General features: G+C 50.3%; 6 protein-coding genes across 6 annotated transcripts; 2 read left to right on the forward strand and 4 right to left on the reverse strand.

Moving 5' to 3' along the window:
• Nucleotides 1-707: 707 nt before the first annotated feature.
• On the reverse strand, nt 708-6,286 carry TGME49_204550 (hypothetical protein). Its single transcript, XM_018779310.1, has 5 exons — nt 5,179-6,286; nt 4,912-5,000; nt 2,752-4,560; nt 1,885-2,173; nt 708-1,513 (listed from the first exon to the last, which is right to left on the reverse strand). The coding sequence occupies exons 1-5, from the start codon at nt 5,488-5,490 to the stop codon at nt 1,151-1,153; spliced, it is 2,862 nt and encodes a 953-aa protein (XP_018637298.1). The 5' UTR covers nt 5,491-6,286; the 3' UTR covers nt 708-1,150.
• A 136-nt stretch (nt 6,287-6,422) lies between these two features.
• On the forward strand, nt 6,423-9,368 carry TGME49_204540 (DUF367 domain-containing protein). The gene is made up of 3 exons (XM_002367685.2): nt 6,423-8,134; nt 8,426-8,533; nt 8,912-9,368. The coding sequence occupies exons 1-3, from the start codon at nt 6,820-6,822 to the stop codon at nt 9,247-9,249; spliced, it is 1,761 nt and encodes a 586-aa protein (XP_002367726.1). The 5' UTR covers nt 6,423-6,819; the 3' UTR covers nt 9,250-9,368.
• Nucleotides 8,978-12,115, reverse strand: MIC11 (microneme protein MIC11). The gene is made up of 5 exons (XM_018779309.1): nt 11,165-12,115; nt 10,872-10,972; nt 10,665-10,748; nt 10,336-10,554; nt 8,978-10,232 (listed from the first exon to the last, which is right to left on the reverse strand). Exons 2-5 carry the CDS (start codon nt 10,933-10,935, stop codon nt 9,985-9,987), a joined length of 615 nt encoding a protein of 204 aa, XP_018637299.1. The 5' UTR covers nt 10,936-10,972; nt 11,165-12,115; the 3' UTR covers nt 8,978-9,984.
• TGME49_204520 (hypothetical protein) lies at nt 11,996-14,219 on the reverse strand. Its single transcript, XM_002367683.2, has one exon. It carries the CDS (start codon nt 13,659-13,661, stop codon nt 12,552-12,554), a length of 1,110 nt encoding a protein of 369 aa, XP_002367724.1. The 5' UTR covers nt 13,662-14,219; the 3' UTR covers nt 11,996-12,551.
• A 265-nt stretch (nt 14,220-14,484) lies between these two features.
• Nucleotides 14,485-21,160, reverse strand: TGME49_204510 (WD domain, G-beta repeat-containing protein). Its single transcript, XM_018779308.1, has 7 exons — nt 20,319-21,160; nt 19,746-19,826; nt 17,625-18,985; nt 16,893-17,180; nt 16,408-16,531; nt 15,889-16,024; nt 14,485-15,595 (listed from the first exon to the last, which is right to left on the reverse strand). Exons 1-7 carry the CDS (start codon nt 20,617-20,619, stop codon nt 15,328-15,330), a joined length of 2,559 nt encoding a protein of 852 aa, XP_018637300.1. The 5' UTR covers nt 20,620-21,160; the 3' UTR covers nt 14,485-15,327.
• Nucleotides 21,161-21,255: 95 nt separating this feature from the next.
• On the forward strand, nt 21,256-22,674 carry TGME49_204505 (hypothetical protein; the record flags this gene model as incomplete). Its single annotated transcript, XM_018779307.1, has 3 exons — nt 21,256-21,438; nt 21,865-21,891; nt 22,571-22,674. Exons 1-3 carry the CDS (start codon nt 21,351-21,353, stop codon nt 22,672-22,674), a joined length of 219 nt encoding a protein of 72 aa, XP_018637301.1. The 5' UTR covers nt 21,256-21,350.
• Nucleotides 22,675-23,465: the final 791 nt, after the last annotated feature.

Here is a 23,465-nt window from a genome sequence, read left to right on the forward strand (position 1 = left end):
GGTAAGCAGAAAAAGAGCTCCGTTTTATTGCTCTGGTGCCCGTGGTCGTCGACTACCGCTATGCGGATCTAAACCAGCAACTGGTCCAGCGTCTCATATTACCGTTCAAATACTAAAACAATAACTCGTGATTTGGGGGTTTACGTGGCACATCTCGAGGAAGTTGGAACGACAGGTGCTGCGTGAATGACCGTTTTTGATTTCACACGCAGCACACGGGCACTTCTACCTGGCAGGGCAGACGGAAATTGGAAAAAAACAGAACGTGTGCGTTCCATTTTGATTTCAGTACCGTACTTCGTAGCTTTGCCGTCTTTCATGCACCTTCTTGGGAGCTGCACCGCTTGCACTACACGCCCCGCTACCGACGACGCACATGCTGCCTTGATGGGTTGTGTCAGCTCACACTCATCACGGCGGAGAGCAACTTACCAAAGTAGATGCACGTACGCGAAACTGCTGTGTAGCGCCATGGCAGAATCCTCAAAGACGATACAGCCTCCTACATTTCAGCAGACCCAGAATGGTCGTAGGTGACCTGGCAGAGGGGCTGTCTATTTTGCTGTGTGTTGAAGTATTTAGATTCAAACGCCAATATGTGACAGACTTCGTAGTGTTTTACAGCTTGTCAGTTCTTGGTGATTCAAAACAATATGAACAAAGCAATGGCTATTCTGCCCACGATCGTCTATCACCTTCGCCATTCGCCCGTGCATGCCGTTCCGGAAACCCCAGCCCATACCTGCAGTGCTCGGCCAATCACTGTGCTTCGCGGAAGCAGGAATGCCAGTGAATCACTGTGTAAGCTGTTGAAGACTGTACCACTGAAACTCGATTACCACTTAACCTCTGGAACAATGATGGGTAAGGAGACCACTCACTACTGCCATTGCTAGAGACCGCAGCGGGGAGGGGGGGGGCAGGTGGCGACTCAGGTCCCTTTTGTTGTCATCCGTTTGGCGCAAAAACAATAAAACAGCACCCGAGAAGTCACGAGCATCGATCGCTCCGCAGCGTGTAAAAAAACTCTTGAATGGCGTATGCCCATATTGTTCAGGAAAATTGCTGCGGTTGCTTCAGCCACAACCTGACTCGCAATGAATGGAAAAGGCATAACGCTGTATACATTGAAAAATGTTCGCGTCCAATCTCATAAAAACATCTTCTTCCAGTGTTTTCGGGGTGCATGCAAGTTGTTCCAGTCTCTTCCTGCTATGGGTTTCTTTTTGACGTAGCCCTCAATGTGACTTTCCATTTTCGGACTGTTCTTGAAGCTGGCAATGAGACGATGTAGCAGAGGCAGCCTCGGCACTGCTGCACTATACACGCACTTGAACAACTCTACACGTTGCTCTGCCTCGCCTCTATCACAGCCAATGATGTCCGTATCATTCCTGCGGTTAGTTACCAGAGATCCTCCAAACGATGATCGGAATAAGCCAGCAGAATCAAAAGACTCTTGAGTTGACCGAGGTCGACCATGAAAGCCCATGGCCATGTGGCCACTACGCACCTGAGCAGTCAAAACAGCAGGATCCTGTTGGGCAATTTGCTATTGTAGAGGTTTGCATACGCTCTCGAGACGAAAAGGTGCATCTCCCCTCGCTGCACTGTCACGACACATTGGGTAACTAGCGACGTTAGACTGGCATTACCATCTAGAGCAGCCTCTGATCCGGCTGTCGTCATGCTTCTCACGATCCTGAGTCCTTCCACGGCCGCGGCACCACCCGTATACAGATGCAGAAGGCGCAGGCAACCAACACATCTGGCAAAAACGTGGCTGCCTGGCCAGTCACTTCGAACTGCGGGAGGGTGGTTGGAGGGAGGATGGGGCATGATGTACGTGAGTTCCTCCCTCTTCGTCTCATGCTTGCGACTCACTCGTAGCTGGTCCGTTTCGTCGTCGATCTCTACTTTGATTCCCGGCGCAACAACTCCGGTAAAATTCGCACGGTCTTCCCCGTCAGTTGCATCAAGACATTGGGTCTTGGAATCTTTACATCCTGTAGACAGATGATCCTGAAGAGGTTCTCCGAAGTCTGATTTTTCTCCACGCTCCCTCGATCCCGGACTGCCATCCGGAAGCGGCCCGCCAACCATCAACAATCCTGTCTCTGTCAGCGAACAGAGGTGAAGAATTTTGGTATCTGGGCCAGCAAGCGCTTGCAAGCTGGGAAGACGAAAAAACACAACAAATGTACGGATAAAGTAAGTTTGCCTTTCCTGGGCAGCAACGTATACAGAGAGGGAGCGGTGATATGTCCTTCGAGGCTTTTTATGGGGACGGCTATAACCGCGGTGACGCCCAGAAATTGTCCTACCCACTACAGCACCGGGCAGCACCGTCATTTGGTTCCTGTTGCTTCGAACGTAATGTGAACAGTACATCTGTCACAACTACCGTGTCTAGGAAACAGTGTGCAGTGGACGCATGGATGTGATAAACACCTCAGTAAGGTGATGGACCTTTGTCCACAGGGAATAGATATAGAGTATCTCCGAGCATGTCTTTACTATAGACGTATGGAACTTTCTACCTCTAGCTGCACATACACATTGGGCGTTTCCAACACCAAGTTATTGCAACGGCAGCACGCTGTCACGCCACGATGAACATAGATACAGGTTGTCTGTGAAATGCTTCACCTCAACAATCCAAATGCAAGCACATCATGGACTGCGCACTTCGCATGACGATAAGACAGTTCCACTTCGTCATCTGATGCAAAGAATTCGTGGCGCTTTTACCTTCGGAGCAGAGACTGGATCCGAATGCCTCCTCCCTTGTTGGATGACGACCATCGACCGCTGAACGAAGCACCCAGATCTCCCTCATCTGTGCAAATGCAAATCAGCCGGAGCGACTTTACCGCTGCTTTGTAGCGCGTAATATCTTTAGAGGTTATAGTAGGAAATCTTGATGCGTCGCTACCTCCAGAGGCATGTGCTTTTTCATTGGTGCCTTCCATTTGGAATCGCTCCGTTGCAATAACCTGCACCATAGTAGCCGCCGTCTCAGCGTCCATAGCGAGAACGGTGGCTTGGCGTGACAATTCAGGCGTTGCTTTGTCGCGCGAAGTAAACCGCTGTTTCCGGCTACGGGTGGTGTTACGCCCGTCCTCGTGCAAAGAAGCGATTTTTTCCCACATTTGTAGCGCGTTGACCTCAAGTGTGTTCTCATATGCGCCAGTGAAATCGACTTGTAAACCTTCTTGATTGCCCCTTGGAACCAAAGGGCCTCTGGTCGTCGTGCCGCTACAACGCCAAGGGGTTTTTTCGGGGATGTCGCATCCTAACGGCAGCAAAGCTTGACGCTGCTCAGGCTGACGAGGGATCTTTTCGTTCTGCGGTAACCGGTCTTGCAGTCTTTGCAGTTGTAAAGGCAAAGGCAGCAAACTGTCCTGAATCTTGTCTGAAGAAGATAGAAAGGAAAGAGTGCTGCCCGCCGCCACAGCCGGCATGGCAACAGCAACAAGGCCCTTTGGAGTGCACAGCATCCGCGAGCTAGCCTGGCTGCCGGTCCCACTACGGTGAGATCCAAAAAATGGAAGGTGCAGGATAACGACGTGATCCTCGGCGTTCAGCTGAAGAAGATCTTTGTTCCTGATAACCTGGTCCGACAAAGCCTTGTGTGAATAAATAACAGCTCTCGGAGCATGGGCGGCTGGGCCTTGAAAAAAGTGGGTAGCAGGGGCAGCCACCTCAGCAATGCTTTCTTCGTCTGCCGCTGCGTGGGTGCATTCGTGTGGTGTCACCTCCAGAAGCTGCCACCTTGTGATGTTTCTGCTCGTTCGGCTCGAGTCGTGAAAGACTTCAGGGACGTACGCCTTTACCTCCAGTTTATTCCTTCCTCTCACTGACCACAAATCACGCTCAGGGGCCCGTTGTTCTTCCGCACCATTCGTTCCGTCTGACTTTCGCACCCAGGATGTCCTGAGGACACAAATTGGAATTGACAGCTTGGACGCGACTTCCGCAGCCATGGGGGCGACTTCCGGTGTCACGACGAGGAGGTGGCATCGACTCTCCGCCGCCTGGTACTCCCACAACTGTGCTACACCGTTCCGGTTATGCGCATTGTTCTGCGAGTTCAAAAACGGGAGACTATTCGGGTTGACGGTTTTGGCGTAAACGCTCGGGCCAGTATTTCCTTGAAATAAGGCATCCGGTCTGTACGTGTGCAGCGTCTTTCCTCCTTTCGCGAACAATACGGCAGCGTTAGCTGCACTAGCCGCAGCAGCAGCCGTGCTGTCTGCCACGAATGGCAGACATGCTGGATCTGGGAATGGAAGCAGCAGCCCTACGCCTCCGCATTGCCACACCCCAACTAGATGGGCAAGAATGGCAACACTGTTGGGCGGCACGATTAGCCCAATCGTCGGTCGGTTAAGGGGCTTGCCGCGACACTTTAACGTGCTCGCCGAGCCGGTACAGTCCTCGGTTGAGGTGGCGGTATGGCGCGCTTGGCCGTCAGCACCTGCACGTCCTAGAGCTGACGGCAGCGTCAGTGGCACGTGCAAATACGCCGCAGCAGCCTTCAGTGTTTCAGAAATTGATCTGAGAAACAGGCATGTCCACCTCAGAGCCGAAAGAGATTTGGTTACCATTAGCAGGCACTTGCTCTATGATCGGCAAAAATTACTGACAATAGACGAATGTCGCCTCCATCAACAGATGCCGAAATGCAGCACGGCAGAGTACTTCACGTGGCGTCTTAGCGCGGGACACTAGCTGTCAACTACAATGGCCAACAGTAAAACTCTCTCCGAATCGCCCCATCGCCCAGTTTCCCCAAGTGATCCATTAGCATCCTTGCGCAGCCGGTCCCCGCCTTCTCATCCTCAAGGCGCAAGACCACCTTCGAAAATACTGAATCATCCATAAACCCCGTCGTGCCCCTGTGCCTACCTGGCATGCTCGGCGACTTCTTTGTATGTGACTGGCTGACCAGAAGCCCCGCAATCAAACAGCCTGTCTTTGTGTTTCTCCAGAGACCTCTGAGAAAAGAAGTGACACCCGCAAGCGTTTTCGAGTATGCAGGCTTTTCCTCGAAGGGGTTTAGCCCGTGTTGTACTAAAGTGAACCAAGTGTCTCCTGCATGAATTTGTCATGATGCACGGTAAGGATCGTTGCACGCAAAATGCTCTTTGGTGTCAAAATATGTCTTATTCTTACCTCTACGAGGGTGGCAATTGATCTTCCGCCTCTGTTAGCAGGCCCAAGGGTCTCTCTTTTGCACACTAGCGAAGACGAGCCCTGCATAACTTTCTCCTCGCTGTTCCTCACACTGGCCAGCCGCCCGCCAGAGGCGAACAGCAGAGGCTTATTAGGCTTACCATTGTTCCGAATACGCGATAGACTGAGTTGCAAGGATGACGAAGCTGGGGTTGCGTCCGCTATCCCCACACATCCGATTTCCTGGCATATCTGTAGGTGACGCAGGCTCCCTGGTCGCCTAAGATGTGCGACAGTGTGGGACAATGACATCAGGAAGAGAAACTCAAGCACACATGTATGACGAAGCGTACGCTTATACAAGCGTGCATGACATGCAGTCTATGTTGATCGATTACGTATCTCTACATAGATGCATGCACTTAGACATTCACGGATGTATCATGTGAGCAAGCCATGACAGAAAGGAGCCGCTAGATAAAAGGACAAACGACGAATACAACTGTTAGCCGCTCCCATATAGACCGTGACAACAAGACACCCCGGAGACAGCTGCGTAAAGTCCCGGACAGCATTGAGGGGGAGGGGGAGTTGACTGAAAACAGGGACCGCCTGAAACAGTGATTACGACGTGATGGGTCCCGTACCGCCCAGAGCGTTGCTCCGCAAGTGACGACCTATCGGCGAGTGTTGTTTGACGCCTATGGGCCAGTGAGACATACGATCGTCGATCAAGCCAAGTGACACATGCTGAAAACACAGATACCCGCTAGAGTGCGTTGAGTTGTAAGCACTGGGCAGTGGGTACGCACACACAACAGAAACTGACTCACATCCTTCCCAACACCTGAGTAGGTGAGCAGTTGCAGAAGAGTCAAGGATCAAAGGCAAACAAAACACCAGACCGATTGTGGATGTTCCTAGAAATTTCCATCTCGAACATGGGTTGTTCAGTTCTTGCCATCCAGTTGAATTGTTCTCGAAGCTAAGGATCAACACGGCGCAGCAAGCTTGGAGGTATTTCTCATTTACTCCACAAATAATCACTCGTTAGAGGTGTCACCACTCTACAGTTTCTGCGCCTCGCACAGAATTTGCTTTGTCAAAACCGCCCAAACTATCAAATTTATGCTCCTTAGACAGATGTTGCCTTCGAATCGTGCATGCACCGCTGTCGACGCGCATGCATGTTCCCCTGGTCGCCCTTCACAGCCCGTTCCCTCTAGAAAATCAAAGTAATATCCAAAACGTCCACCAAGCCGCTATAGAAAGAAATACGTGAATATTATCGAAGTCAGAGCTTGACGTGTGAAGTCCCTTTGTGCCGGTCGTGCGTCATCGTTCAAATGTATTGTCGATGACCCCACTTGAGCAAAGCGGCTGAATCTTGAGCAGCTGCTGATCGGTTCGTGTCGTTCTTTTCTTTCCCTCAGCAGCAACCCCTTATCTGCTGCATGTAAGGGGTAACTCTTGAGTCAAATCCTGACAGACAAACTCACCCTGACAGAATCCTGCTCTGGCATGCTGGCAGTCTCTTGCGGTTCAGAGTAACAAGTCCGCCGCGGTCAGCGTCAAGAGTCAAGCATACCAGCAGCATTGCAACAAGAAGATTACATCATATGCGGAGTTTCATGGAGCACAATGTCAGGGTCTGCGAGGGTGATGGCTCGCTCTGGGGACGCGAAGGTGACGCAAAGGGTCGAGAAGCATGTTGACGGCACAGCGGGGCGGACTGCTGATGGTGGCGGCAAATTCAAGACCGCAGATGGAAACAAGAAGGAAAAACGACGAAAGGAAAAGTATTCAGCCGCACGTGCAGCAGAACTGCGAAGTAAGCTAACTGTTCATGCTCTTGTGAAGAAGATTACAGCAGATAAACAAGAAACCGCTGTGACGACGGTGGAATCTCAGATTGCAGATACTCCTGTCGCTGTTGCGCGTAACTCTGGTTCTGTCTCTGAAACGGTGAAGTCTTATCTTAATGATAAGACTCAGGATCCCTTCGATGAGATCAGTAGCTACAGGTCGACTGAGCGGCAAGGGGATTCGCCGGCTGATACCAGCGCTCCCGATGAACAGGACAGCTACCATCGTAGCATCTCTGCCACTTCCCCAAAGAAGAGGCACATGGGTGATGCGTCTTTTTTCCCCGAAGATGTGCGAGGAATGAATGTATCTCCCTGTAGCGGCGTGTCTTCGCGTGGTGCGAAGACGTGCATCCAAGACGAATGTTTTGGATCTGACGATGACTTCATTGAGTCAAGAAAGGAGGCCGACGATTCAGTGTATGGAGAAGAAAACTGGTCGCGATCGTCACCAGAGTCGGGTGTGAGCAGAGTGAAACTTGTCATGTTTGATTTCGAGGAGTGCGACCCTAAAAGATGTAGCGGGCGAAAGTTATATCGACACAGACGAATTCGTCTTATCAAAGTGCCCCACGCACGAGCACCAATGCGCGGTGGCTCACGATTTACCGGAGGCCGAGCGGCCGGCGGAGGCGGCGGTGGAACATATGAACGAGTTCCAGAGGGGGGACGTCGGCATAAGCTGGCCGTGGACAAGGGTGAGACCCCACGCGGCAAAACCACAGGAGGCAAGGAAGGCGTCAGCCCCGTGTGTGAAGAGGGTGAGCCTTCCGAGTGCCAAGGCACCCGTGCGGCTTCTGACGAGATACACAGCCTGCCTCGGCACTTGGAACATGGAGATGCTCCAACCGCCTCTGAGACCAGGACCAAACAACACGACGCCTGTCACCCGAATGCACAGAATGGAAAACGGCGCGGCCGAAAATGTGGCTTCGGAGGCATCCTGCTTACGCCTTTCTTTAAAGAACATAGCAAGCTCCTGAGTGTGGCGGACGGCCCGCTAATACGAGACGGCGGCCTCGGTGTTGTAGACTGCAGCTGGAACAGAGTAGAGGAATACGGCAAAAGTTCGAGGATCAGCTATTCACGCGGTAAGCCATTCCTGCCCACGATGGAGAGCTTCAGTGTCAAGAACTGGAGTGAGCGGCGTTCCGTCAGCTTTAAATACTAAGGCTTGCACTGGGAGGTCTCACTTTTGTCTCGTTGTCTTCTTATTCTATCAGCCACGTGACAGATGTGGCTTAAGCGGGGGATAATGAGAACCAAACCGCCATAATGATGGATCCCGGATGAGCTTTCAGGCAGACCGACCGGTCTGGGAAGTGCACCAAGCTAATCACTTCACCGTACACGTACAGTTGCGACTCTTGTTCGTGTCGCAGGAAACGGACGGTTTCTTCCGTATCTGGTGGCGGCTAATCCGACGCACTACGGCAGACCCTACGAGCTGAACTGCGTAGAGGCTCTCGCGGCGGCGTTGATTATTGTCGGTATGTTTAGTTGCGATGTGTCATGGACTGTGTCTCAGTGCGCGGATTTCTTATGAACTAACTCATCGATAGGCAGTCGCCGGTATTACACACGGTTCCCCGGCCTAACGTCAGTTTGCGGGTGTCTCATTCTTCCTGATTGTGTAGCCAGCGCTGTTGGGCGGATTAAACCGGAAACTTGACAACTCATCATAGAACTGATCCCTCTGCATCGTAACAGGGGCTTAATGTGTGACCAAAGACTTCGTGAATTCTCATCTACGCCGACAGGAGGATCCGCCTAATACACTGTGACTTCCTACAGGATGGCATGGCAGTGGGTACAGAAGAGCACGCGTGTACTGCTTGTGCGTGTGCGTGTGTGTGTGCATGCGACAGGGTGTGACAATCAGGCGTTAGATTTGCTCAAGCTTTTCAAGTGGGGAATGAACTTCATTTCTTTAAACGAAGCCGCTTTGAAGCAGTACAGAATGTATGGCGTCGATGAACACTCAATGGTGCAGACCGAACAAAAAATACTACAGTCCGTAGAAAGACAACGACAAACAGGAAAACACACGCCCCTGCCGATGCCAGGAACATACGATGGGTCATCCAGTTCGAGCGAAGCATCAGACTGTGATGACGACACGGTTACGACCACTTTAAACTCCGATACAGCTGCCTTGTCTTCTGGCGGCCAGGCGAGCCGCGGCACAGTTGCCATTGAAAGGTAAAGCGAAGCTGGCTGACACCTCTACATGGCTGGACGTCAGCAACCGCCAGATCTACTCGCCCGGTGCTCGCGGGTCCTGCGTCCCACTTTATCTTTGTTATATACTCGTCAAGCCTACCAGACTTCAAGGAGCTTTGGTCTGTCGACGATAACGACTTTCGTTGAGCGTATCACGACTTGAAAACGTTGTCCAGGTTCATCAACTTCCATTCCCTTGACTTTTGAAGTGACAAGTTGGTATCTGGCAGTGAACACATGCTACGTGCCTGCGACCCTCTTGTACTTCAAGACTGATTAGACGATGATTTACCAGTGTTCCCATAATTGGAATTGGATACAATTTCGCTTAAGGGAGTGCAATGCACTGGTTTAAAGAACACTGTGGTGCGGCGGTAAGCTCATGCCTCACCAGTGAGCTTAAGATGCTTTAAATTGTTTCCGCTTCAACCAGTCAATTAAGCAGCAAATGGGATAATGCTGTGGCGCCCAGAATTCCTTTTCAAGACCAGAACTACAGCCCACAATGTTATCAAAACTCGGTATACCAGTCACTATCGCAACTTTACCTTTCGGTAGAAAAAAGAGAGGTGACTCAAAAACATGTCAGCAGTGGAAACTCCCACTCAGCGTCTTCATTTGTTGTGCGCCTCTCAATGTGATTGATGAGCAAACGCAACATAGGCACAGGCTCCACCATACGCAAAAAACACGGAAAGCGCCGAGAGAGGAGTGGCTCTTACGCGTCCTGGAGCTTCTCCTCTGCGTGTTCACACGCCTGTCTAAAGACGTCTATAGCTACCTCCTTAATTTTCGGCAGCATTGGCCTTATTCCGTCGACAAGTGCAGCTTTCATAGGTTCAACAAAGGTCTTGAGCGCTCCCTTCGCAAGAGTCTTCAACGTATCTACGAACTTTCTCTCTTGAAGAAAACCGTGAGGCCTGATAGAAGCTTCACTCGTCTTCGGGGAATCCAAGAAGCTGAAATCTGTCGACCACATCACGAGCACCACACAGTTTCGAAGTACTCTTTACAAATCAAAGCGTCACGCATTAAATATCTTGTCTTTGGATCTGACCTCTTCACTCACCTGACTCATCGTCAACGGCCTCTTCCTTGTCGAGACGACCCTCGCCACGTTCTTCGGCCTCGTGGATTTTTCGCGCTGCAAGATCCGCAAGCTCCTCGCATGTTTGTTGAACCTCTCCTTTCACTGCAACAAGTATTTCCTTCAAGGCACTCCTGAAGGCGCCTCTCACGATAGATGCGGCGCTTTTGTCATCTTCAGTAGTTTCTACTAAGGAGAATACTGCAGAAAACGCAGGCGTAGTTATTCACAAAAAACACAACTGTCTTATGTTGATAAGTCTTGAAAATGTCGGCACAAAATGCATTATCTATCGTCCATGTGGTGCTTACCTGTCTCTGACACTTGGTTCAACAGGTCAGCACGGGCCGTCTCCGATCCGAATCTTACTGGGACGACCACGCCCTCGGAGACTCCTGGAAAAAAAAAAGCAGAAGCAACCCAAAGAAGTGGTGCAGAGTCCAAATATGACGTGATTCACCCTGGCTCTCTTTATAAGAAAAACTGTCAGCCTACCAATGCGAACGAATTCGCCTTACCATTAACGAACTTAAAAAGCCCCAAAAGGGTGATAGAGACGACTGAAAGCTTCTTGAGCTGCATTTTTTAATCGAATTATTTTGACCTGGTGTTTCAATGTCTGCAAACCACAAGCCCACACGATGCATACGTTTGACGGAACACGTCAAAGAAAACGTGCTCAAAACAGTTGACTACCCCAGTTTGCGTGAGCAGTCCATGTTCTTAGCCCCACTAATAATGGAGCATCGACTTCGGTCTGGCAACCAGAGACGCCCTTGTGCGCTGTCTGAGAAACAACCTAAAATCTCACCTAACAATACGTCGCAAGGGGAATCACGCGGCCTGGGCCAGGAAGGAATAATGAGTTACAAACGATGTAGAAAACACAAGTTTATGCTAGACAAAAAACCGTACGAAAAGGAGATAACGACTGCGTTTGTGCCACGTTGCCCATGAGATCATCGAAAGCTTCAAGTTTAACTGACACGAACTCTCTCGACAGACGTCTCGAAAAAAGGAAAACATAATATGATAGATAAATGGAAGTGTTTGTGTTTTAGTTTGTGTCGGGGTCCAAGCGAAAGAAACTTCGATGTTACATCAAAGACCACGTCGAGCTGTACGTGCGGTGCTCGATGGCTTGAAAGCCGAGACTGGCCGCGGGTTTCCTACCGTGTGTGTCGCAAGCAACTCGAACCTGGTCGTAAAAATGAGACGCGGGTTCCTTGGCAAATACAGGCATGCATCCGGCTGAAAAAGACGCCGTTCGCAGTTTCGGTACGTGAGTAGGACTCGGTTGAGCGTCGCGAACTAGCGAAAGAAACCCGCTATTGACCCCGCTGTAGTTCTAGAGGGGTGGACTTCAATGCCCCCTTCTATATTATTATGCGAAATACGGTGGCAGTGAAGGCTCGCTTTTTGCATTTGGTGATTCAAGTTTTGCGAAACGGAAGAAAAAGGCGAGTGTTCAGCACCTCGAGCACATCTCAAGATAGCTGACTGCATCCCTTATAGAATGACTAACAATAGGTGCCACTGGAGCCACCGTTACTGGCAGTCTTTTCAAAACGTAGGGCAAATGTTCTTAAATAATATATACAGCGGAAGTCACTTCCTTCTCATCGCCGGACTTCTGGAGCATTCCAGTAGTTCTGTAATGTGTAACTGCCAGCGACACAGTCCGGGAAAGGTGTTCATGTCACGATAATCTTCAGTGGCACACTTAGCCCGCGACTATAGACACTCGCACTGCACCGAATACTGGCAGAACTGCAAGTTTGTAGAGGGAGATGGCATGTGCCATCAAGGCAAATTATAATGAAGGCAACAGCGTAAGGTTCGGAAATTAGGGTTGAGGTAGGCAGTGTGGCAGCAGAAGCTTCACTAGATGAGGCTTGAAACCGTGCTGGAGGCGCTTGGGCATGTAGAGACGAAGGTTCGAATAGGTACTCATGAGTGGGACAGCATTCCTCAATGCTCTCTTTTGGCCTAGGACCATTCTTTGCAGCGTGGATAAGTTCGACTAGGTATCGACGGTTTCCGACTAATAACCTTCCAGTTTCGGGGAAAGTAAGTGTGTGGCGGTTCATTTCAAGGTCATTTGACCGAAGCTAGTATACATGTGTTGTAAGTTCTCCTCTCGGACTTCTTACGCAAAATCAACACCCGCACACTCGTGCGGTAACACACAGCTAAATTCAGTAGCCACCTTTCTTTGACACCGGAACGTACTTCTTGGGTGCAGATACTTTCTTTGGAGGGGGGGCATACGCTTTTTTTGGTGGTGCGTAGACTTTCTTCGGCGGCGGTGCGTAGACTTTCTTTGGCGGCGGTGCGTAGACTTTCTTTGGCGGCGGTGCGTAGACTTTCTTTGGCGGCGGTGCCTTCTTCTGGACGGGCACGTACTTCTTGGCTGGTCGAACGACTTTTTTCGGAGGTGGAACAACCTTCTTCTCGTGCACTTTCAGTGGAACCTTTACTGGAGGAGCTTTTTTGGGCGCGGCAGCAATCTTCTTTGGCGGGGGCTGGGTTTTTTTTGGTGCCGCGTAATAGTATCTCCTCTTGCCAAGGATTCGTTCTTCCTCGGATTCTTCTTCCGTGGACCCGGTCGACTCGTTTCCAGGTGCTTCCAGATCTGTGAGCTCATTTTCCTTTCCTTCCAGCATGAAGCCGACACCATCCACCTCGTTGTCGACGTCACCATCCGGATCCTTGTCATCTGATTCTTGGGCAGCACAGAAGCCGTTGCCGCCGAGAGCTGTCTCTTCATTTTCGCTTTCTTCGCTGTGATCGTCTAGGTCTTCTGGAATTTCATTTCTCTCAATGTCTGGTTGGTTCTCGTCGACATTCAGTTGACCAGGGTCATTCTGGCGCTCGTCTTCGTCGCCATTCTCCTCAGGACCTGCACTTCCTGTACTAAAAACCTGCAATTCCCGGTATACTGCTGCCTTCTCAGGCTGTGGACGCTGTGCAAGGAAATCCGTCTTTTGTTCTAGGGCCCGTTCTTCGACGTCCTCGGAACTGTCGACAGACTGTTCCTCCCAAGGCTCGTCATTGTTCGGGAGAAGGCCGTCCCCAACGTCGTTTTCTTTAAAGTTCCGATTGGCAAAAGATTGCGATGCCCGCTGGGCCTCTTGCAATTTTTCAAGCGCATCTGGAGCGTCAAGCTGATTCCTGCCATCGTTGTATTCTGCTGCCAATCTTTGAAGCTCCTCCAGAGGCTCGACACTGCCAGCACCAATCGCAGAACTGGCACTGGCGGCACTGATGCCAATGAAAAAGGTTCCCAAAAAAAGAGCCGACCGCATTTTGGCCAACTAAAAGCTTTAACCTGGTAGTAAAAGAGGGAAACATACAAGTAAATAAAGTGAACGCACATCGGTCGCTTGTTAATGTCCTGTCGACCTGTCTGGCCGTTAGTGTTCTAGTCGTCCCTGCTCGTTTGAACAACTGCAGTAGTAAGACTGCCGCAAGGACGTAGCACTCGGCAGCCTAGCTGGTCCCATCTAAGGCAACGACTCCTACATTCTGAATTGTCTTTGTACATGCTTTTCTCCAGTTTTGCTGAAAACACCAAGGCGAAAGTTGACAATTTTCAACCTTCGCACAGGAACAGTTCCGCTCAACACAGTGGCATGGTTTTCGATTCCATACAGTGCATCCGGCTGACAATACTCTACATCCCACTGTAACTGTCCCATGGAAAAGTGTCTCCTGAATTTAGTCGGCCAAGAACCTTCCAGTACAGCTACCTTGTTACGACTCCACCCGTTATTAATTATTATTTATCCTTTTATCGAAAGTATGCTGACGCCTGATGTGTCGAAATGACACTTTGATCAACTAAGCGGGCAACGTGCTCTGTGTTCATACGCAACAGCCGCCTAATCTGGCTGATGCCGCAGACTGGAACACTCTATCGGCAACTCATTCATCCCGCGATACACAGGGTAGTTCTTACCATATCTCCCGAGAAGCTAACATCGAGAAACTCGTGTTCCCACAGGGCACACGTCATGCGAAACGTATATGACAGTGTGTACATATATGTATATATATAACCTTCAGCACTATCTACTCAGTACTCTTCAAAAAAGGCGGATCCAGCCCGTACATCGTTCGCGTGTTCGGAGCATCGAAACGTTATGCTATTGAGAGAACTGTCCAATCGACTCACATAAACCGGGTTGCGACTCAGTGGTAAAACACCGGTTAAAGATTTTTGAGAAATTGATCAATGAAGGAAAACACAGCAGCGACAGTCATCAGTCAGAGAAGATACCCGTAAAACCCTGCCGCCGCATATGCAACGCATATTTCGAGTACAATTGCAACTGCCGCACAGAACCGATATACGAACGTTGAAGCTGGCAAGTTCGCTCTTGTCGAAAGCACAGTCGTCGCACGATCTGAAATATTAACAATCGTTTACATGTCCGGAGGGGCACGGCGTTCTACAACAGATGACAGACGCCCAGTGTTCAATTGCTACTCGTGGCGATGGTCTACGCCGCCAATACTGACAATACCTCTCGGGACAAAAATGACAAGACGTCGCAAAACCGAGATGGCAATGGACTACACCACAAGAAGAGACAATCCATTTCAAAACATGTAGTAGTTATCATTAATAGACACAACACGGGGAACCAAGCAGCCATTGATCAAGCCTTGGCAATGTTCCAGTGTGGAAACGCACGGTGAATCTCCACCGGGATCAGGACATCTGATTTGTTTCCTTTGATTCGCCGTCTCCTTGATTGCATTTGTTTGCTTTAAAGTGTGTCTCTATCCATATAGAAAAAGATGTACACCAGCATACACAAAACTCTACTGGCGACATTAGACGTGACAACGTGATGTTCCCATTACTACACGCATCAACCCTTCCTGTCCATCGACAATATTCTTCGAAATGCTCACAGTTTCGAGCCTGAATCCCACGTATTCTAACTGCTGCCAAGCACTGTATAATTAGGTGTATAAGAAAGGCCCCGGCAGCGTATGGAGGTGGAGCAGATGGTAGATCTGGACCGCGCCGTCTACTGTCGATGTTGCCATTTTCGTTTCAGCAAAGTCAACGCCCAGCATCCACTGCGTTGTTCCTCCTCGCTTTAAGACACTGACATCAGTGTGTTGCTCAACGCAGCTGCTTTCTTGAGTACCCAGTTCGCGATTCTCTAGGCTTGACAACAAAACGCAGCCGTCCAAAGAGCAACTGACCAGTCGAAAGGCATCCAGCCTAAACATGCAGCATAAGATATGAACCGAGACGCCGGACGATGTACAGAGTATTTACGGAAAAAAAGGAAAACTTGGATGCGTTAGAGGAAAGTGTATTTCCAGAGAGATCGGGAATGCCAATGCAAAAGAAAGGTAATCACTTCTTGTAAAATGCACCTCGGCGCCAGCGTACTTCCCTGAGCGTTTGGCATGGTAGTTGAGCATAATGTTGCTGTTTGCATGTGAAGTGTCCCACGGATATCGTACCAACACGCTGCAGTGGGTAGACCTTTACTTTTCTTCACTGCTCACCGCATGCCACTGATAAGTTGTTTGTGCCGGTGCCTCTCTGCCAACGCCTTCGCTGTCTGGTCTCGATCAGCAGCGGACTGCCGGAAATCACCGAGCAACCTCCTTAAGTCCCAGCTATGCACCGCCCTGTCAGCCGCTATCGAGAAACCACATGGATAGAGAATAGTTCTACGACTGGTGCCAATCCTTAAAACTAGGTGGTGCGGCCGATATGTACTTATTTTTATATACCTTCACCACGAGCTTCGTGCATGATGCATGTGACGTCGACCACTTGTTTTGACAAAGCACTTCGTAACGACAGTAAACAAGACATAACGGAAAGCGTATTTCACGTCTCCGGTGAGAGTTTTCCGCCTCTAAAAATGCCCACTTGCCGTAGTCAATAAATCACATCGACAAGGGTAGTTCGCGTGCTTGTCGAAAGAGCGATCTACAAGTTCGCAATTGCGCGAGATTTATATCACTGCGGCGCCTAATGTATCACTAGGAACTTCAGAAACAGCCTATAAGTCTCACTCTCGAAAACCCGTGCGCCTAAGCCATCCGGGACTTGGACACACATCGCCCAGTCATGATGTCTACCGCAGGAGGCCACAGGATGCTCGCCAGCGCGGAAATCAAAAATGTGAACCATACGGTCCTGTAGAAGAGTGTACGAAGAAAACACAAAGGCAAGACGATGCAGTCCAGTGAAAAACGCGGAAAAAACAACTCGGGGGAAATACCTGGTCAGACCGGGCATGTGGATACATCCCTCTCCAAAATCTTCTCCCGCTCTGGTTCATTTGTGGCTTATCACTTCAAGAGGCGGCACTGCAGCGTATTGGAGCCACGCAAGCTGTGAAAGGCGAATAGTGGCACACAAACGTGTTGTACACACAGATGTCACGTTCAAGGGTAGTGAATTACCTTAATAGGTTCAAGTAATTTTTTTTTCTCGACACGGCAGAGCCAGTTTCTTGTCCGGAAGCGCAGTGTGTCTGAAAATAACATGGACATACTCGTGATGCACTGAATACCAAGCTGCTTTCGCGTTCACACGCGATAGACTGTATTGCTGCCGTATGACCACGTAGACGTTGAACAATTCCGATGTCTGGTCGATCTGCACTGAGGAGCGCTATCGCTCCGTCCTCTGCTCCAGCGAGAATGTCACAGCCCCCTCGACCGGCACGACCTCCAGAAATCGCGCAGACGCTCTTAATCGCAAACGGGCCACGATGAAGTCGTTCATTGACATCCAGGTGCTCGAGAACCCGTCCGGGATGACAGTAATCCCACACGCGGATCTAAAAAGATGAAAACGAATTTTGACAAACAGTGTGGCAGGCAACGCGACGTAACACCAGAATCAGCGCCCACGGGGAAACCATCTGAGTGCATTTAGAGCCACGCTTCCGCGTGTGCGCACAACACTTGCAAGAAGACACAGAAAACGCGTACAACTCCCTGTGTGCGTCGACCATCCTGATCCTTCAGACCCGCAAGTTTTTTACATTATATGCATGTCGATAGGACAAGCCACACATACCGAACCAGGTGAGCGGCCTCTGCACTTTCCATGTTAGAAATGGTTCTGTGTGCGAAAAACCGTTCACTCAACAAGGTGTCGCCTCACAGGTTATGTGTCTCTTGTCCCATGTTCCATCCAGTGGGTCTGCAAAGAAGCCAGAGTCCCACGGGGTTATCGGAAGAAATGTACAGCCTCGCAATTGTCCGTGCCTCATGCCTACCTTCCCGTCGCTGTAGCCACCAATCACCAAAGGGCGCTGTCTCTCAAAATTCGCGGTTGGTTCGAGTTGTATTTGCGTTCGACATGACCGAGCACTGTTTCGATAACCATGCAATCGGCCCATGGCGTCATCGATAGTATGAGCCACACAGAGAGCGAATGCTGGGCGCTCAAGGCCGCGGGCCTCCCTCCGACTGCGGTGTTCTTCTCCTACCACGGCGTCAGATCCCCCATTATCAGGATCAGTGTCAACCTGATCACTGGATGATTGGCTTTCACTGTCCCGTCCACTCCCCTCGGAAGAAGCAGAATGAAATCTGCTTTCTTCTCCGGTTTGTCGAAGAGAACCGTTCGCCCCCCACCGAGTCCTTCCCCTCCTCATCGCCTGGCGATCGCCTACGGAAGCGTGGGACTCTGCAGGTCTTACTCTTCTCGCTTCTCCCCTTCGAACTCTTCTATGAAGAGAGAAGATTCTCAAGTGGCAACCACGATCTGGACAGAAAGCCCCAACGCCTCCCGCCCTAGCTGCATACAGGAGGCCGGCTCCATCGCCGAAAAAGCGGAGGCTAACAACACACACCGGAGGAGGTCCTCCAGATGTGGACGCCGGAGAAAGCCGTGAACGGGAAGCAGTGGACGTAATTATGAGAGGTCGAATTGTGGGAGTCCATGAGTCGCTTTTCCTGTTAGAATGGCGATCGCGACTGTGACAAAGGTATCTGGGGTGGTGGCAATGTCGATGAAACATGGACGAATACACCAGTGGAGAATTCGTCTCATCATCTCCATCATGCGAACAATTTCCCCCGTCACTACTTGGCGGGGTTCCATCCAGCAAAAGCATTGTACCAGATGACGCAGACCTTAGACCACGTGTATCTTCCAGTGCGTCCCCCTCGCTACCAGGTAAAGGGGGACCGAGAGTCGGGCTGTCCAGAAACCAGGTCCTTTGCAGGTCGAACTGAGCACTTGCAAATTTCCTTTCCAGTGAATGCTTCAACAGATATTTCCCTCTCCAACACTTCCCTCCCGACGGGACGCCCATACACCGAAGTGCGTTATCGAGAACCCGCTCGGAAGAAGACCGATGCGAAACAGTAACCTCCCCTTGGGGGGTCGACTCTTGCAGCAAATGCAGTTCACGAAAACAGTCACATGAAAATTGTGGTATACCGAAAGCATTTTCCCTTGACGAGTGTGACCAGGCTGTTGCCACGAGCTGGCGGGGTACAGCTGACACACAAACGGCAGACCCGACCAACGAGGTTAGATCGAGGTTCGAGCACCGGCGAGAAGCGGCAGCTAGATCAACAATGAAAGGACAACCCAGACAGACATTTTCGTCCCCGGAGCACGCCAAACCTGGTCGTGCCACAGGACACGATGGGAAACATGTTGCTCGTGACCTGTCCATTGAACAAGAACACGACGAAGAAACGGAAGAGGGAGAGGCACAGCGTGAAGAACTTGCTGTCGTTTCCGACTGAGGGGTAAAAGACGAAGCAAGCCGAAAAGGAAGAGCGGGACGGAGAGGGAGCGCCTCTGCTCGACTGTATCGCCATGCTGAAGGGGAATTCTAACAGGCATAGGACAGCAACATCGTCACACGAGTTTACCCTGCTGGGCACTGCACCTCTGAAGAATACATACGCCTCAAACGCCTAATACAATGGCCGTTCGCCTAACCTACTGGTCAGCACCGCGTTATATCTCTGCTACGAGCATCGCAAAAAGACCCAAGTTTTAGAAAGAACAAGCAAGAGAACTCATCCCGCCCTACCACCGATAAGGAGAGAATTTGAACTTGCGTCAGAGGAAGGACGCATGCAGCTGGATAATAGTTCTCAACCTTTCCCGTACACGTCTTCCACGTGACAATGGAAATAAGAAGATGCAAGATATTGACGCGACCCGAACTATAAAGAAAGAGATAACGTCATGCAACGGCACCCCAAAACAGCCCGCTTTCACTCGTGGGTCGTATGTCCACACACCCGGCGAAAGTGCCGGTTCTGTCTCACGTAAATGCCCCTCCATGGAAATGCGAGGAGAAATAAGGCATTTTTCTCACATTTGATGGACGAAGAAACATCGAATAAAACGTGGAAGTGTGAGAACTCACTAGCTTGTCTTTGAATCGCTTGATGAAGAACTCTTCCCAGAGCTTTTCGTTCGTCACTGCCGCCCGCAATCGACGGCTTAACTGAACACAAAAGGCAGAATTCAGCATGAATTAGAAGTTAGCAGGTCACAGGACCCGGTCGCGAAGTCGTGCATCACAATGGCCACGGACCGGCACCAGAATCGAAGACGAAGTTTATTTCCTTGTTACCTCGAGATCTTGGAAATATTCCAGGGTGTGAAGACGAGGAATTCTGAGTGGCGACACTGTGGTACCGATCTATGGAATGGGACGGAGCCAGAAGAAAAGGCATCTGTCGCGCAGCTTCCCATGGGATCGCTGCGAAACGATAAAAACTGCTGTATTTCTCCAGTTCAGCTTCCACACACAGAACACGGCAAAACATCCAGCACTGTAGAAAGAAGCAGAATACCGTGTGAACCCAAACATCGTGACAAGCCCACTTCTGCGGCTTGTATCTCTGGCGGAATTTACAATTTGATGAAATAGAGGAACGCAGCGCAAGCGAATAGCGCAGGACGGAAACCCAGTAAGAGAGTTGACATTCCCTACCGAACCAACCTTGTGGAAAGCGCTCGCAGGAGGCCCAAGAAACGACAGCAGAATAAATACGATCTCGTCCTGGAGTTCGTGAATATAACAAAAGTCCGAAGGATCTTGCGTGGCAACAACCATCTGCCGTTCTTGCTCTGATGCAGCCGAAGACCGCCCAGCGAAATTCGTATCTGGAAACGTGGTAATCGCTTTTGATCTGGCGTCTGACAGAGACTCGCCCTTTACAACAGAAAACGTGCTTGTGTCCTCGGTAGAATGAAGTCTGAGAATCGCTTTCGCAGCTCTTCCTCTGGGACATGTGTCCATGTTTTCAACAACTTGCGACGTCAGCCACGCGGAAGGAATTTAGGGCTGCAGCAAATCGTGAGGTGTCCAGGGGGTTGTCACGCGTTTGTGATCTACGCCGGCGGAAAAACTCGAGACTACGGAAAGAGACAGAAACACAGACGCGCCTTTCCTCTCCGCCAGCGTTGGCATTGGCTGCTCAGATGCAACGGCCTCGTTGAGGGCGTCGAACGCCGACGATCGCTAATACGGTACAGATGATAGGATACATGTTTTGTGCCATCTGATAAAAAAAATGAGTTAAGTTGAATGTTCAAACTGCAGGAGAAAATCGACATCCAGTGATCACTCAAAAACGCCTTTTGAGTCAAGTGAGCGCCAAACAACCCGGCGCCGACATGATGATACAATACCGACCGGTTTGTAGAGCACGCTCACAACCGTACGGTTTTTTCATTCGTGCATGCCATTGGATTAGCGCAGATATCAAGCTTTTGACGTTGACAAGTCACAATTGACGGAAAAGACTACTTTTTAGTCTCTCTAGCTTTTGCAGACATAAGTAACGGGGGAAGCCTCTACTCTGCCTAGCATCTCTAAAAGAGCATGCATGCATTGTTAGACGAGCTGTAGAACAGGTCCGAGCGCTCGCAACAGGCTTCCGAGAAGATGTGAAGAGAAAAACTTACCGGCGGAAGACGCAGACGTCTAAGCGGTGCACCGGGTCTTCCATTCTTAGTCAATATGCTTCATCAGCGAAATGTTTTACCATCTCCTTTGCACAATACCCCCGCGAATACTGGTGGAAAATGCGCGGAACTAAGTCACTGTGGTGAGGGCGAGACACAAACAAGTTCACACGGCTGGTGTTCTCTCAAACGCAGAAACCTCCAACAGAAGTCTTCCGTATGACGGTCGATCCGCAAGTTCCGAAGTGTTGTGGAACCCACTACGGACCATAGGCTGACGTCTCTGGAATCCGCCCGAAATGACAGCAATGCAGAATCGCGTCAGCTTTTGCCCAAGCGCCCAACCCACGGAATACTGCTTGAAACGGAAGAAGGCGCATTTGCTGTGCAAGCACCAAGTCTGTCTGCAGCAGGCCCTCTCTGGTTTCTTTTTCAAGGGTAGTATTCAACGACAGGTTGTGACAGATCGGCCTTCGTTGGTTTGTGGCTTGTTGGCAAGCATTCTTGTCCAAATACCTAAGTTCCAGAAGGTATCGTACAATCCTTGTCCGTGCGCGGTAATATGGTAGGTGACGTTGTTGCCGAACTGCGCGGAGGTAAGTACGAGATCGGACCGCTCACGATTGTGGCAGAAGCGATTTTAGATTTAGCACACAACAGCATTGGTATCGAAAAACCATTCCATCTTCAAATAGGTTTTCCGATATTAGCAAGAGTCGTCAGCTGCAGTCTGCCGCCTCCTGTGCCGTTGGTTGGCAGCCGACAATCCCAGTGACGCAGCTACACTGACGAACAGAGAAAAAATGCGTTGCTACGGCCTGTGTTGGGTTGAGTGAAAGGTTAGGGCGCTCCTCATGGTACGGTGTTCCAGTTGGGGTGATCTTGGTAGCGCGCAGCGGTAAAGCGACACACGTTCTCGCACCACAGCAGTGAGTGGTTCTGCTCTTCTGAAACTTAAATCTTAGAAGCACCGTTTCGAGTCAGAAGCTGAAGCTGCGCCAAACGCGGAATTTTGAACACAACATCGGAGGTGCTTCCCAAAAGTTGTATTTCTCGGCTACCACTGATGACGTGTGCGGCAGATCTCACATTACTGAAATTCATTTGTCACGTTCCTGAGTGAGCAGCACCTCTTGATTTCCCGGAGTGGTTCCGTTTCGACTCCAGTATGGGGGAGAGCTCTGGTTGCCACACGGTTGTATAGTAGTGTTCGACTAGAAACAATGATCCTCATTCGCATCTAGCCGACCTGTCTTGGACGGTTTGTGTCACCAGAACCAAAGAGAAGGACGTCGAAGCAAGCATCGGTCCTTCACCTAGGAGCTTATCGCCTCCAATGCAATACCTCTCACATGTCATCGGCTGCATCCTCAAAATAGAAGGTACTCAGACAGGAACATTTAAGGAAAAACTAACATGTGAGTTAGGCCTGACGAGGCAGTTTCTTTTCTGTCCTGCCCGCTTCCTTTGATGAACATGTTCTCTGGCACCTGCCTGGGAGCTCTATGACTGTTTTCTGCGCTTCATCACCATTGTTGCTGAAATCGCTGTAAATATCCCGTGTACAGCGCGGACAGTAAGGGGCGTTTTCAAGCGTACAACCCCCTCAAAGCCGTCGATTCGGCCAACCGTCCACTGAGACGCCTGCCCACATTGTTTCCCGGCTTGAGTCCTCTGTTACTACAAGTTGTCACCATCAATTACTGGATATGTAAAGTGCACAATAGCTCCCACATCCAGCCAGGCAGCTAGTGGTGCATCTTCTCTCGGAATCTGTCGAGGTCATTTGACAGCTAATATACGAGCTTATTCGCAAAGCTTCGATGCCATCCGTCCTCTAGGAGGTGGCGCAATCTTATCGCTTTACAAATGCTCTCTTTCTCGACATCAATAATGCACTTCTTCGGTTTTTTCTTTGTGATCCCCGACAGGATGTGCTTGGTCATCGAGTACGCGATGGAGCGGGCGTGATTCTGCCGGAAACACGGAATCCAGCGCGAGGTACTACTTCAAGAACACGGCGGTTATCCTTAACTACTCTCTTTAAGTGTAGTTTTTATCCGATTTTTTCATATATTGCCAAAAAAAGCCTATATCTGAAAACTGCGCCGACTGGATGATACTGGCAGCGGTGTGTAACTGGTATGCGAGGCCGACATTCTGTTGCGGC

Source organism: Toxoplasma gondii, chromosome VIIa (assembly GCF_000006565.2).
Source record: "Toxoplasma gondii ME49 chromosome VIIa, whole genome shotgun sequence".
Lineage (NCBI taxonomy): Eukaryota > Apicomplexa > Conoidasida > Eucoccidiorida > Sarcocystidae > Toxoplasma > Toxoplasma gondii.

What these genes read in the sequence shown, in the direction of transcription:
- TGME49_204550 (XM_018779310.1), bottom strand. Translation starts at nt 5,490, where the DNA reads ATGTCATTGTCCCACACTGTCGCACATCTTAGGCGACCAGGGAGCCTG. An exon ending in GAAGTCGCCGAGCATGCCAG is followed by an intron (nt 4,561 to 4,911) that starts GTAGGCACAGGG and finishes CCTGTTTCTCAG; the next exon opens with ATCAATTTCTGAAACACTGA. An exon ending in ACGAAACGGACCAGCTACGA is followed by an intron (nt 1,514 to 1,884) that starts GTGAGTCGCAAG and finishes TTGACTGCTCAG; the next exon opens with GTGCGTAGTGGCCACATGGC.
- TGME49_204510 (XM_018779308.1), bottom strand. Translation starts at nt 20,619, where the DNA reads ATGTCCCAGAGGAAGAGCTGCGAAAGCGATTCTCAGACTTCATTCTAC. An exon ending in AGCGATTCAAAGACAAGCTA is followed by an intron (nt 18,986 to 19,745) that starts GTGAGTTCTCAC and finishes TGGCACGACCAG; the next exon opens with GTTTGGCGTGCTCCGGGGAC. An exon ending in CAACTTATCAGTGGCATGCG is followed by an intron (nt 15,596 to 15,888) that starts GTGAGCAGTGAA and finishes CTGCATGTTTAG; the next exon opens with GCTGGATGCCTTTCGACTGG.
- TGME49_204520 (XM_002367683.2), bottom strand. Translation starts at nt 13,661, where the DNA reads ATGCGGTCGGCTCTTTTTTTGGGAACCTTTTTCATTGGCATCAGTGCC.
- TGME49_204540 (XM_002367685.2), top strand. Translation starts at nt 6,820, where the DNA reads ATGTCAGGGTCTGCGAGGGTGATGGCTCGCTCTGGGGACGCGAAGGTG. An exon ending in GAGGATCAGCTATTCACGCG is followed by an intron (nt 8,135 to 8,425) that starts GTAAGCCATTCC and finishes TTCGTGTCGCAG; the next exon opens with GAAACGGACGGTTTCTTCCG. An exon ending in GGCGGCGTTGATTATTGTCG is followed by an intron (nt 8,534 to 8,911) that starts GTATGTTTAGTT and finishes TGCATGCGACAG; the next exon opens with GGTGTGACAATCAGGCGTTA.
- MIC11 (XM_018779309.1), bottom strand. Translation starts at nt 10,935, where the DNA reads ATGCAGCTCAAGAAGCTTTCAGTCGTCTCTATCACCCTTTTGGGGCTT. An exon ending in GAACCAAGTGTCAGAGACAG is followed by an intron (nt 10,555 to 10,664) that starts GTAAGCACCACA and finishes CGTTTTCTGCAG; the next exon opens with TATTCTCCTTAGTAGAAACT. An exon ending in GGCCGTTGACGATGAGTCAG is followed by an intron (nt 10,233 to 10,335) that starts GTGAGTGAAGAG and finishes TGTGGTCGACAG; the next exon opens with ATTTCAGCTTCTTGGATTCC.